The sequence below is a fragment of the Tupaia chinensis genome, unplaced genomic scaffold, assembly GCF_000334495.1.
Source record: "Tupaia chinensis unplaced genomic scaffold, TupChi_1.0 Scaffold144624_1, whole genome shotgun sequence".
Taxonomy (NCBI): Eukaryota; Metazoa; Chordata; class Mammalia; order Scandentia; family Tupaiidae; genus Tupaia; species Tupaia belangeri.
In genome coordinates, this window is record NW_006204485.1 from 60661 (window position 1) to 75523 (window position 14863).

Sequence of the window (14863 nt, forward strand, 5' to 3'; positions counted from 1 at the left end):
AATTCAGAGGGGCTTCAACAAGTTCATGGAAAAGTAGAATAAAAGTTTTTAGTTTATTTTTAGGAAAATAGTAAATTTTGATATCCATGTATATGCATTGAATTCATGAACAGTTTGATGGCCACTCATATTTTAAAGATGGAGAGGAGTACAATCTGTTCTGTGTAATCAAAAACCAGGCTACATATTTGTTACTCATCTTGAAAGGGACTACTGAACCATCAGTTCCTGAAACAACGAGGGTCCCCGGAAGTGAGACAACGAGGGCCCCTGGCAGCGAGGAGACGACAAAAGCCACCAGCAGAGAGACGACAACGAGAGCCCCAGGCAGGGAGGAGACGGTAGTGCCCAGCAGAGAGACAACGAGAGCCCCTGGCAGCGAGGAGACGACAAAAGCCACCAGCAGAGAGACGACAACAAGAGTCCCGGGCAGTGAGGAGACAGTGATAGTGCCCAGCAGAGAGACAACGAGAGTCCCAGGCAGTGAGGAGACGACAGTGCCCAGCAGAGAGACAACGAGAGCCCCAGGCAGTGAGGAGACGACAAGAGCCACCAGCAGAGAGATGACAACGAGAGCCCCAGGCAGGGAAGAGACAACGATAGTGCCCAGCAGAGAGACAACGAGAGCCCCAGGCAGGGAGGAGACAACGATAGTGCCCAGCAGAGAGACGACGAGAGTCCCAGGCAGTGAGCAGACAACGACAGTGCCCAGCAGAGAGACAACGAGAGCCCCAGGCAGTGAGGAGACGACAAGAGCCACCAGCAGAGAGACGACAACGAGAGCCCCAGGCAGGGAGGAGACAACGATAGTGCCCAGCAGAGAGACAACGAGAGCCCCAGGCAGGGAGGAGACGACAAAAGCCACCATCAGAGAGACGACAACGAGAGTCCCGGGCAGTGAGGAGACAGTGATAGTGCCCAGCAGAGAGACAACGAGAGTCCCAGGCAGTGAGGAGACAACGATAGTGCCTAGCAGAGAGACGACGAGAGTCCCAGGCAGGGAGGAGACAACGACAGTGCCCAGCAGAGAGACGACGAGAGTCCCAGGCAGTGAGGAGACGACAAGAGCCACCAGCAGAGAGACGACAACGAGAGCCCCAGGCAGGGAGGAGACAACGATAGTGCCCAGCAGAGAGACAACGAGAACCCCTGGCAGTGAGAGGACAACAGCTTACAACACTGAAGTGACACCATCTGAAGGCCAGTCAGGTGAGTGGAGGATGTCATTCAATACCATGGCTTCTGTTGAAAAGACAAATTTTTTTTCAACAGAAGCCTGCTGATTTCTTTGTATTAATTAGTCAAATACCATCCAATAAAAGATGTAGAATATGTACCAATGGCTAATATTGTCAACAACATTTTGACTTTTTTGTTTTCTCCAAATCTCCCCCTTAGAAGTACCATAGTTTGGGGCTGTCAGAATAATGTACCCACTCTGCCAAGGCTGGGTTTTTCAGGGTGATAGGTGAGTCTACTAGAGCTTCCTCTGGAGCTGACAGTGGAATCATGAGAGGACATCTTTTCACTGGCGTTGGTCTGCCTAGGGCTCAGGAGCCAGGCTGAGGCTCACTTGGGCATCTCAGCAGTGGTGCATCATGAGCTTAGCTTGGACTCCAAATTCTGATTTAGCCATAGCTATAATTTTAGGGCAAATCATTAGCAGTAGTTTAAATCCTAGTCCCTCTTTACTGCCCTCTGGCCCCCCAAATCCTGAAATTTCTTCAAAGAGCAATTATATCATAACCATTTGTGTAGATTAAGATTGCTAGAAAAAAGTTCAGGATGCATCAAATTTCATATAAATAAGGAATAATTTTTCAGTGTAAATATGAGCCATGGTTGAGCATTGGCACATGGTTTTGTTTATCTGGAAATCAGGTTTAGCTGGGTGTTCTCTATTTTTGTTACCTAATTCTGGAAAACCTAATATAGACTGAGTGTCCTTTTTCTTTTTGATCAGAAATAACTGGAGGGGGATATGCACCCACCACTGGAGCTACTGGTGAAAACACTTCTGGGACATCAGGTACAACATCGTAATCAGAATAAATCCAAAGAGTAGAAATATGATTCCATTACTCAGACACAAGGCTTTCTAGGTAATTTAGTTATTAGTATTATTTGTGCAATATTGAAACTGTGGAAGATCAAAAAGAATTTTTAAAAATTGAAGGGCCAGCCCCATGGCATAATGGTTAAGGAAGCCAGATCCTACATGGCCAATTGCAGTTCAAGTCCCACCCCAGTGGCTTGAAAAACATACTGAGCACACATGCACGCATGTCCATAATCCTGGCAGAATGGAGAAATGGAGGTGAAAGGATTACAGTATAACCATGCCCAACCTGGGCGTGCTTTCTCCCTTTCCCTCTCTTTCTGTCTCTCTGTCTCTTTCTGGCAAGTACTTGTGCCCCCTGACAATTAAAAAAAATTGATCATACTGGGTGTTACAGACAACATATGAAAGTAGTGGCCTAAGGTCCTTATTCTCATAGAACTCCATTATAATCAGTATACTATGAGAAATAAGTCTATGTCTTTACTGGAACAAAAACTCAAAATGTAAGTAAGCTGAGTAAAATTTTAAGGATATATCCAATTTCAAGGGGATAAAGAGCAGTTATATTTCAGGTGCTGGGGAAGTAAAATGAAAATAAAATATTCTTTAAACCCAGATACCCTTTGCACAAAGGTTGTAGAGAATAAAACAACAAAAATGTGATATATATATAACAGCCTGCTAAAAAGTTGCAAAAATCAGAGAGAAATCTCATTTCTTTTTGGCATAGCCAAGAAGATTCAACCCGCTTGATACATGTTTTCAGTATAAACAATAATAGTCTTCAAGTAAGAAGACTTGATAGCATCATTTTTTATACATAGTTGATTCTGAATTTCCCTCTGGAAATGAAGCAGGTAGGAGAGGTATTTAGAGCTGAATCTGTAGAATCTTTTCAATGTAATCTATAAAGTGTTCTTCCTCTATTGTAATTATCTGATGACCTGGTTAAATATTCAAATATGCTAAAAATTCTTTTATTGGATTTGTTGCATGATGCAGTGATACTGTGCTGCTAAAGACAAGTTGGGTCTTACTTGGTGACCATGTTTTGAATTCCTGGCCAAGGTCAACCTGAAATATGCTTGGCAACACATGAGAGTGCCTGAGATCTGATAGGCTCGGAAACTGGGGAAAGGGAATTGTGATATGACCACACCCAGTGGAGAGTGCATCTCTCTCTTTCGTGCATGCATATGCATGCTACCAAGAATTTTTTTTTTAAAAAATGCTTTTATGATAAATGTAATAATGGGTTATTGAGAAAGTCATGGTGTATTTTTCTATACAAAAAAAAATGTATCATGACTTTCTGAACAACCCAATCTAATTTAGTGTCATGGTGTCAACCTAATACTTAATTTGCACTGATGCTCATAGAATAGAATTGCATTTAAGCCCGAGGAACACATAGGAAAATTGCTTAAAAAAAAAAAAGACAGGAAAATGATGATGCATAAATTAGAATCTACTGATTCCTTCTACCAAATATAAAAATCAACACAGAACTCACACCTAGACCATTTAGAGAGCACAGGGAAGACTAAGACCCCAAGGACTGAAAAAGATGGCTTTAGGGCTCTGATAGAGCTGAGATTTAAATAAGAGTATCTCAGAAGAGACTGAAGTACAGTGAGGGCCTCATATTGATGGAGCACATGCTAACTATGGTTTAGCGCCAGAAAAGAAAGGCCTCACCTGAATGGAAAATATTGGGAGACTATTTGGGACCTGGCAGGCCAGAGCACTCTGCTTATGAATGTGGAGTTGAAAGAAAGAGTATTGAAGAGCACTGCAATGAGCACTGAAAGTCTTGGTGTGTACTAACAGCTTCTGGAAGAGAGGGAGGCTTTGTGAAAGGTAGAGAAATTCTTAGAGTCTGGGTGTTAAAGGGAAAAATGAAAAGTATGTAAAAACAAGGCTCTCAATAAGAAAGGATAATACTGGAGCCAGCAGGTGGTCTGATAGTTAAGGCAGCTGGATTTGCACATGGCCAATCATGGTCTGAGTCCGGTGACTTGAAAATCACACCATGCATGTGTGTATATGTGCCTAAGATCCCAAGAGGAGAATGGAGTAGGGATTGAGGCATGACTGGCTCCCTGGAGGTTGATTTCTCATTTTCCCTCTCTCTGGCTCCTCTCTGGTGAGCACATATGCCCTATGGCAAAACCCTAAAAATTAAAAAAATTAAAAAATTAAAAAAAAAGAGAAAGCCTTTAACTTATAAAAACTACTCTCTGGGACCAGCAGTTGGCAAAATGGCTATGTTGCTGGACTCCCATGTATTAGACCACAGTTTGAGTCCTAGACCCAGTTGCTTAAACTCACACCAGGCACGTGTACGTGCATGCCCAAGATCCAGAGAGGAGAATGGAGGAGAAGGGATTGTGGCATGGTCATCACCCCTGGGGGGTGATTTCTCACTTTCTGTCTCTCTGTCTCTGTCTGTCTTTCTGGTGAGTGCACGCACCCTATAGCAAAAACATCTCAAACAAAAACAGAAACAAAAACAAAAATAAAAACAAAACTACTCACTTTAAGAACATAAGAGGAAGACCTTGATCTGAGAAGTCTGGGAGCCACACAAAAGCTTCTACAACCATGCACTGAATAGGATCTCCTGCTATTGCTGGTCCAGAAAAAAAAACATTATTGGGTGGGGAACATGAAAAATAATAATATATTATCAATATTTATATTTAGCTATTAATTTGTATGAATTTTCATAAATGTTCCAGCCATAGAAAGAAAATTCTAAAAATCCATTTAAACAGGGGAATACTATTTTACTTTATGAATTTAAATATTTGAACAAACAACTATAAATACTATTATAGTTTATGAATTTAAATATTTGAACAAACAACTACACATATAAAAATACATTAAAATAATGAATTAACAATGCAGGATAAAAATAAATGGCTGGGAGATGTCAAATTTGAGCTATAAAAATCAGAAAGTAAACTGAAGAAAGCGAAAAAATTACCTCAGAAGTAAAGACCAAATAAAAGTTACCCAACAGAGAATGAAAGAACCTGAGAGTACAAAGAAATTAGAGGACAGAAATGAGAAGATGTCTTTCTACCCAATATTGTACACATTTTCAAAAAATGTAAAGTGGATCAAAGAAAAGTATAGTTACAGGAAACAGACAAAAATGTTCAATATATGTCCTACTGCATTTTCTAGTGAAGAAAAGGCAACGAAGCAGAATGTATATTTAAACCTTTAAATCAATAAAAATCCTTGAAATTAAAAAAGACCTAAATCTTCAAATTGAAAGAACTCATCATATACCTAAAAAATTTAATAATTTAGTTCATTTTGCAACTTATTTTAGAGAATTGTTAGAGTTGAAAGATAAATTCTCTGGACCATCATTAAAAACAAAATAGAAATAAAATCAGGTGAGCATAGACTTGTGAAGAGTAGCATTTATAAGATACTCAAGGAAAAAATGTGGACCAAAGATTTTATATCAAGCTAAATATGATTTAAGTATCAAGGTTATGGGAAAATAGCTTAAAACATGAAAGAATTTAGAGAATTATGTACCCATGAGCTCCTCATAATAAATTCACTAGAGGACGAGTGTTAAGTAACAAAGAAATGCTTTGAAAACATGAACAAAAAGATTATAACACAGACTGTTAAGTGTAGTCAGAAACTAGAACAAAAGTTGAAGGAAAAGTGGGAGAAAATATGGAAGTATTATATACTTTGACCAAATAAATATAACATATAGATAGATAGATGGAAATAAGGAGGAGGAAAGTGAGATAAGTTTATTGACTTACTTATTGTGAACAGGGAGTAGTCAAATGAATTATTTAAAGCTTATGAACCAATTAGGTTTAAATTTACTAGAGAGTAAAAAATAAATAAAATTAAGGAAGAAAATGTTTAATCATTTCCATTGATAACATTTAGGAAAGACTTTTATCAAGATAAGAAAATCCATTAATATAGTTCATAAGATAAATGGAAAGAAAAATAAAAAGAATTTTTTCTATGCAAATACATGATTACTTTTCCAATGACCCAATAGATAAAAGAATAAAACAATGAGATATCTTTACAGAGATAAATAATAAATGCAAGTAGTTATCTTCATGGAGGCTACAAAACCATGTGATAAACATTCAATAACCATTTCTGATGGGGGAAAAAATCACCCGAAATTATAGGAATGTATATTTTCTTAAAATAATGAAATATATATACCTTGTTAACAAATGCAACATCTTCAGGAGGAATTACAAATTTATTTCACTATGGTAGGGATAAGGTAAGGATAGATACGATCACACTACTATTTAATAACTTTGGAAGATCTTAATATACTGGATTATATAGTAACTAGAAGAATAGAACTGATAATAAATATTAAACTTTTATTTATGGTGATATGATACTATATCTATAAAACCTGCAGAATCAATGGAAAAACTATAAACAGTAAGATAAATAAGTGAGGTACCAAGATATAAGATTAATCTGTAAACACTAATAGTCTCCATCTACATGAACAATAACACTTCAAAAGATGTAACAGAAGAAACTCTAATTTGTAAAAATAGCAAAGATAGAATACCTAGAAATAAACCTAACAAGGTAGCAACATGAACATGAACAATGCAAGAAAACTCTCCTGAAAGACTCAGAAGTGTTTTGAGCAAATAGAAAGGCAGTCCCCAAGACACACTCAAGCTTTGTGATTTGCTAGAATGAATCACAAGACTCAGTATGAAGTCTTATGTATAATACAGCTTAGTAAGATTTGTTACAGCAAAGGAATATGATGGAAAATGAGCAAAGGGAGAAAAAAAAACACATGGAGGACAGTCTAGAGAATAATAGGGGGATGGGGATGCTTCCTAGCATCCCTTTCCAGCAAAGGCACACAAGACACACTTAACTCCCCTAACAATGAATTGTAACAGCAGGCATGAAATATTGTCAGTCCTTGGCCAGATGGTGGCGCAGCAGTAAAACACAACACTCTAGAGGTTGACCAACATGGGAAGATTCTGGTTCATGGCAGGAGACTTTCCTGAGTGCTCTGGGCATACAAATGCCTATGATCTGGGGCTGACTGATACTGGGGGGGTTGATTGTCAAGACCCTGTTAGGGATGCTGTGTCCTCAGTCCCTCTCTCTCACTTGTGGAAGAAATAAATAAACTAGGTGTATATAACCTGGTTGTGTATATATATATATATATATATATATATATATATATATATATATATATATATATATATATATATATATATATATATATATATATATATATATATATATATATATATATATATATATATACACACACACACACATGTGTGTGTATGTGTGTGTGTGTGTGTTTATATATATATATAAAGTCAGTCAGGTAAACTCACCTAAGCTTAAGAGCCCAGAGTGTTTCTGAAGGTCTTTCCCACAGGCATGTTCCACTCCACATAGCAAGTATCAGAAATTCAGACTCGCAGAACAAAGCAGGTGTTTGGTTTGAATCACACTGTACAGTTTAGGCACAGTAAATCACCCTGTCAGTTAGGGAATGGTGGAAATTCTTCTGAAGTCCAATTTCTTAGATACTAGAGAAGGATGACCCTTGCAAATAGGTCTTCTGAGGATGACTCTTTCAGGCCTCCTTTGTTAATTCTTTTTTGCATACATCTTAGATGGTGTGATTCAAATGTATACAAACATCATTTCTCCCACATTCCCTTTATTTGCAAATGCTCGACAGCATGTCTCTAAAATTATTATGGGAAAATAAAAAGGCTAATAGAAACAAATATGCAAGGATTAAAAAAGAACAGGAAATGAATAAAAGAATAAAGAGAAAATTATAGCAGAAATCACAGAAGAATTGTACATATAATTTGGACCCTTATTCAAAGACTTTAAAATGAATTACTACAAAGCTGTGGTAATCAAAACAGCATGGTACTGGCACAGAAACAGACACATGGACCAATGGAAGAGGAGAGAGTCCCCAGAAATAAATTCTCAAACATACAGTCAACTGATTTTTGACAAGGGGTACCAGTCAATCCCATGGGAAAAGGAAAACCTCTTTCAGCAAATAGTGCTGGAAAAACTGGATTTCCCCTTGCAGAAAGATTAATCTGAACCCCTACCTCTCACCTCTGACAAAAATCAAGTCAAGGTGGATTAAAGATCTAAATCTTAGAGCTCAAACTGTAAAACTGCTCCTGGAAAACACTGGGGATACTCTGGGAGACATTGGGGTAGGCAAAGACTTCTTAAATAAGACCCCCAAAGCACAGGTGATAATTCCCATGATAGACAAGTGGGATTACATCAGACTAAGAAGTTTCTGCATGGCAAAAAACACAGTAATTAGTGTGAACAGACAGCCTTCCGAATGAGAAAATATTTTTGTAAACTATGCATCAGATGAGGGACTGATAACCAGAATCCACAAGGAACTCAAGCAGCTGTTCGGAAAAAAAGACAATCAATCCTATTAAAAGATGAGAGAATGAGTTGAAAAAACTACTCTCTAAAGATGACATACAAATAGCTAAAAGGTATATGAAAAAATGCTCAACATCCCTCATTGTAGGGGAAATGCAGATCAAAACAATGAGATAGCACCTAACTCCAGTTAGAATGACTAAGATTAAAAAAATGAAAAACGATAAATGCTATTGGGGGTGTGGTGAAAGGGGAACTCTCTTACACTGCTGGTGTGAATGTAAATTGGTCCAGCCACTGTGGAGAACAATTTGGAGATTCCTCAAAAATCTACAAATAGAACTACCATATGATCCAGCAATCCCACTCTTTGGTATCTACCCAAAGGACAGAAGAATACTTAATCGGAAAAGTGCTTGCACATTGATATTTATTGTGGCACTATTTACAATTGCTAAGTCATGGGAAAAAAAATGCCCACAAACAGATGAATGGATAGAGAAACTGTGGTACATATACTCTATGGAATACTATTCAGCCATAATAAACAACAAAACCCTGGCCTTTGACAGGAAGTGAATGAATATGGAAGATTTACTGCTGAGTGAAGCAAGCCAGGCTATGAAGGAGAGGCATTGTATGTCCCTGCTTAATATATAATGAGTGTCTGCACTCTATGACTGAAACTAATTGACTAAAGAATATAGAAACACAGTATATAGATGTAAATACCAGATATAGTGTGCGTGAAAGAGGAAGGTCTGAGGAAGGACATTTAGAAGAAAAATAGGGAGGCAAAGCATTAATGGCACAAAGAAATGTGGTATTAGCTGTTGAAGATATTTTGTGGCTTTATTAACTAGGGAGAAATGTTCACCTGTTGAAATATCCATTTTGTAAGCCAAATAATAATGTGATTGAATGTATAAAAGATAATGAAATAAAAAATAAATTAAAACAAACAAACAAACAAAAATACAAGTGCATAAATAAGCAGACAAATGAAATGGAGTTAGTCTAGACACTGGATAAAATACACATTGAAATTAACTTTATGATAAAGGAACTTTTTGAAATCACAGGAGAAAAAATAATTTTTAAAATAAGTGGTGCTAAAACACTGACTATCTCCTTGGGGGGAAAACTTAGAATCTTATCTCATAACATGTAATAGGATTAATATCAAACAGATTGCAGACCTAAGTGTAAACTAGAACAATGCAAATATTAAGTATTAGCAGAAACCATGAATGGGATTCTATAAAAACTGAGAGTAGTAAAATCTTGCAGAAAGATGAAATTATTGGAAAAATGTGAATATGTAAAAAGTGGCTTATGGGAAAACAGCTGTAAATAAAAGTCCAAAGTTAAATACAAACTTTAATTTATATTGTAGACAAATGGTTAATCTCTCTAGTGTGTAAATATATCCTAAAAATTGAGATGAAAACGACCAAAAATTGAATAGAAAATTGTTAGGAGATATGAACTGATGCACAGAAAAAGAACAAATTATTTTTATTTTTAGTCATATGAAAAGATGATCACCTTTACATACAGGAAATACACAAATTAAAACTACACTGAGATAACATTTCTAACTTTTTAGATTGGCAGAAGTCCAAAAGTCTGACAACAGCTCTGTTGACAAGTCTGGAAGGAAGCAGGTGGTGCTCTGTACATTTCTGGTAGGAGCCCAAAATGTAGTAACCCCATGGAAGGCAACTTGGCAAAATCTAACAGAATTACAGGTTCATTTACCCTTTGACTCAGAAACTCCATTTTCAGTGCTCTGTCCTGAAGTTATACAACCAAGCAGAAAATAACATATTACAAGCTATTTATACTGGTTTCATTTTTAATTGAAAAAGATTAGAAACTCACACTTTCAGTTAAGACACATTGAATAAGATGTGATATAAAGTAGCACCAGCAATACTATTGAAAGACTGAGGAAGATTTCTATGTTAGGATCTAGAGTTACTTTCACATTTTTTTAAGGGAAAAAAGCAAGCAGCAGAATCATGTGTGTAATTTGTACCCTTCGGAAAAAAAAAAAACAAGGTGGGTATACATGTATGTATGTGTGCATACATTATTTATATACAGTATACATTATACACATATATATGGTCACATACGAAGAGACTTCAAAAAGTTAGTGGAAAATGAAATTAAAATACAAGTTTATTTTGGTGCAAAAAATTGAAAGCCATTCTTTTTTTTGTAATATGCAATTATCCTTGAACTTTTGAAAATCCTTTATATAGAGAGTATCTGTGTATGTGTGCACACAAGAAACACAGACAATAAACTAGATTTATGAAAATATTTATTTACAGGGGCAAAACAGGATGATACTGAGTTTTCTAAGTATCCTTTTACACATAGTTTTGGCTTTTGAAGAGTTAAAATGTATTTATTTAAAACAATAAAATTAAATCAAATGAAGAGGTGAACACTAAAACTGAAAACTAGCTGAAGCAAATGAACCTAATTAATATTAAATTATGAACACATTGAGAAAATAATTATTTCATGAGACTTTAAAACACAGTAATCAGGCTTTGCATACTTAGTGTCATGTTTTAATGAAATCTTAAACTTCAGTAATTTTCTTCTTAATTATATTAGGATTTTTTTGAGCTCTATTGGTCTGGTTTATTGAACAGGAGTCAAGTGTCAAAGCATTAAATAAGGAAATCACCATCATTGAGGGGGGCTGTCAACTTATGTTACTTTTTCTACTTTGAAATGCATTTTATATGTTATAGGAAAAAGCAATGACATATAACATATAAATGTTATTAGAAAGCAGGATGTTAAATGTAAGAGAAAAGAGATATAAGAATTAAATAAGATAATTAGATAAATTCATTTGAGATGGAAATATAAATATAAACTCAGGGCATGTATAATTTACATAAATTTATATTAATATTATATAAAAATAAATATATACATATATAACATATATGTATATGTATATATTTCAGTAAAAATAAATTAGCTTTGGCTTCTGAAATAACCTAAAATAAATGGCACCCTAATAGCAGTGAGTACCTCCTAGCACATAGTTTGGGTTTCTAATATCCCGTGTTTGTTGTTGCTTAGAGAAATAGCTCATTTCAAGTGTGGGGCAGGAAAAATTACAAGATGCGTTTGGAAAAGTGAGGAAGCATTTGAAGATTAAAGGATTTCTGCCAAAATGACAAAGGTGCAAAACTAAAGGAGCTTCTCGTGAACAAATTCAAGGAATTTTGACAACAAAAAATAGTTATTGTAATTCATTGAAATGCATTGATGATACTAAAATATATGTGTCTCTAATAATAATTAATTAAAAGAAACAACAATAGCAACAACTTGCTTGATAATATTAGAGGTGACTATCAGGCCAATTTCTTATTCTGAAAATTAGTAATTATAAAGGGAAAAGTTAAACAAATATACAGCATTTGTATTAAAAATATAGATCCAGAAATCTAAGTAGTTCCAGTTGGTAAAAGAAATCTTTTTTTAAAAGAAAGTATCAACTAATAAATGTTGACAGAAAGATATTATAATTTTATCACTGTTTCCAGTCCTGAATAAAATAGCTAAAGAGCATAAATAAATGCTAAGATCTTTAAGTGAAAGGTTGACAAGGAACCTGGATGTTTGTCTGATGCCAAACACCCAACAGATTTGCTATTTGAAAAAGGGAGAAATACTTTACTCTGGGGAGATCTGGCTGTCACCACCCAAACTTGCTGATCAGATCTGGCATCATCATTAATGGGGACTTGATATTCTGTCTGATACTCTGATATTCTGTCTTTATCTTCAGGACATCAGCTAGAAATTATCCCTGCCCAAAATAATGAATCTGAATCTAATCAAGCTTTTACATTTTTCTCAATTATTCCAAATTTAGGTGATTTTTCCCCTGTGTTGTCAATTATTTCATTTTTTTTATCCCTTGGATGTCCTGTAAGATGAAAATTCTTATAAGAGCTTAACTGCATTATAAGCTTCATCTCTTCAGGATTATAAGATAGAATCCAAATTTATTCTAGGAGAGATGAGGAATTTATATTTTTTAATATTATCACTGGGTGATTCTTACATACATTAAAGTTTAAGAAGTATTCCTATATGACATTCTTGAGCAGAAAATATATTCTTGATGAAGAATATTGACCTGGTAGTTGGGTGTAAAGTTAGGAAACAATTGCATTATTTCATGTAAGAGGAAGGGAACAATGCAATAAGGTGGAAAGATTTTCTGTCACATGAATTATCAAGTTTAGTTTAATTCAGCATTATCGTATTGTTTTTCTTTTTAAAATGTGGACAACTGGAGTATCAGATGAATCAACTATACTGGCAGAAAGAACCACTGAAGTACCAGGCAATTAGTTTGAGCTGAGATTCAGTATCTAGTAAATAACTAAATAATCACAAAAGCTCATTCATTCTCATCAACTGTATTGATCAGAAACAAAGCTATTGAAATAGACAAAGGGATAAATGATGAGACTTTCTAAGAATATTTGATAATTGTCTTGATTTTTTTTCAGAAATTTTAGAAATTCATGTAATCTCAGCTGCTTTTTTATGTTGACCAGGTCCAGGGGAAGGGTTCACAGGAACTACTATTGGAGCAGGCAGTGGAAGCACAGCTGGAACATCAGGCACTGGGGATTCTAGCACTGGAAACCCCTCAAGTAAGACAAAACATTTGGTGTCTGAGAGATGTACAAACACAAAGATTCCAGATAATTATAAGAAGTCTAAATGGCTTTTTTTAAAAAGGAGCTAATTACAAGAGAAATGATTGAAGAAAATTCCAGCAATAATCAAATAAATTTAATAACAAACTTTTGTCAAAGAGCATTTTCAGCATAGCAACAATGACAGAACTTCATTATTTTCCAAATTAAATACAACTGGAAGACCAGAAACAGCAAACACTTTAGCTTCAGGTGACATCAAGTTTTAAGTATTGTTTATATCTCTAATCGTGTCTAATTAGCAAAATTGTGAACTCTTGGATGAAACTTGATTTAACAGAAACCTGTGATGAGTTCAGTAAATATCCTTTTCAGGAGACAGACAAAATTAAAAAATTACCTAGGGCCAGCAGGTAGCATGGAGGTCAAGGTGCTAAATCCTACATGGCCAGCTCCCAAGTTGGAGTCCCAGACTGGCGACTTGAAAATCAAATTGGGCACTTGTGAATATGTGCCCAAGAGCCTGAAAAAAGAATGGAGGAGAAGGTATAGTGGCATGGTCATCCCTCCTTGGGGATGATTTCTCAGTCCTCCCCTTTCTGTGTGTATGTATGGGTCTGTGTGTGTCTGGCAGTTACACATGCCCTATAGCAAAAAAATGACTTGAAAAAGGTAATGGTATTTTTTATATATATAACAATTCCATTCTTATATCTTGTTTTACAGCAGTTATGTTAAACATAACTGAATTGAAAAAGATACAAAACAGTTATTAACTATTGAATAATGTCATTTGCGAGTCATCTAAATCTGTTTTAACAAAAGTAAAATTGCTAATCAAAAATGTATACAAAGTATGAAATGGACAAAGTATATTCACATACGTTAAATTTATTTGAATCTTACAACCATGGTACATATTACAATATATTCGTAATTATTCTCATTTTATATATGAAAAAAATCAGTATTCTTTGTGTAGTCATTGTGTTTTTAGACAGATTGACAGCATGGTAGATGTTTGTCAAAACCAGAGAAAGAGCTTGTCACCGTGCCTGTTTTTATTTACTATTGCATTCCCAATGCCTTTGCTCAGTTTCTGATTTGGGTACTTGATAAATACGTGGTAGATATCTGCTGAACAAATGAATATGAGCTCCCAGTCTGGTCAATGATAAAAAGGGTTCAGATTTATATGCTTATCTCCAAAAGAGAGCTTCATTCTCAGATGTCCATACACACACACGCGCGCACACACACACACACACACACACAAACACACTGTAAAACTGCTTACAGAAACCAAATACTGAGCTAAAGCTAAACTGTCTTCATGTTTTTCAACTTCTAATGTTAAGTAAGTAGTATAAAGAAGTTTGTGTTAGTATGTTCCTAAGTGTACTTTCTAAGAGAATGTTTTGAAGCTTAGTTTCCACTGAATGGGTAATGCATTTGACCTAGGCCTAAAGGCTCAAAACTCAACTTTCAACTACAACAAAGTACTTTAGGTATGAAATGCAGCTCCATGAGTGGAGACTTTTTGCCAAAGAACTTTCTGATATTCCATGCACAAGTTCAGATTTACAATGAAAAATTACATGCTTATCTTTGAAAGAGAGCTTTATTCCAC

At 35.5% G+C, this 14863-nt stretch overlaps 1 protein-coding gene across 2 annotated transcripts in view; it reads left to right on the forward strand.

The window, feature by feature from the left end:
* LOC102479306 (apomucin) overlaps positions 1 to 14863 on the forward strand; it is a 61013-nt gene that overhangs the window by 3273 nt on the left and 42877 nt on the right. For both annotated transcript variants that reach the window (XM_027767773.1, XM_027767774.1), the window contains exons 2-3: positions 208 to 1209; positions 1964 to 2029. In XM_027767773.1, coding sequence (XP_027623574.1) covers positions 208 to 1209; positions 1964 to 2029 — 1068 coding nt within the window. The remainder of the gene's footprint in view (positions 1 to 207; positions 1210 to 1963; positions 2030 to 14863) is intronic.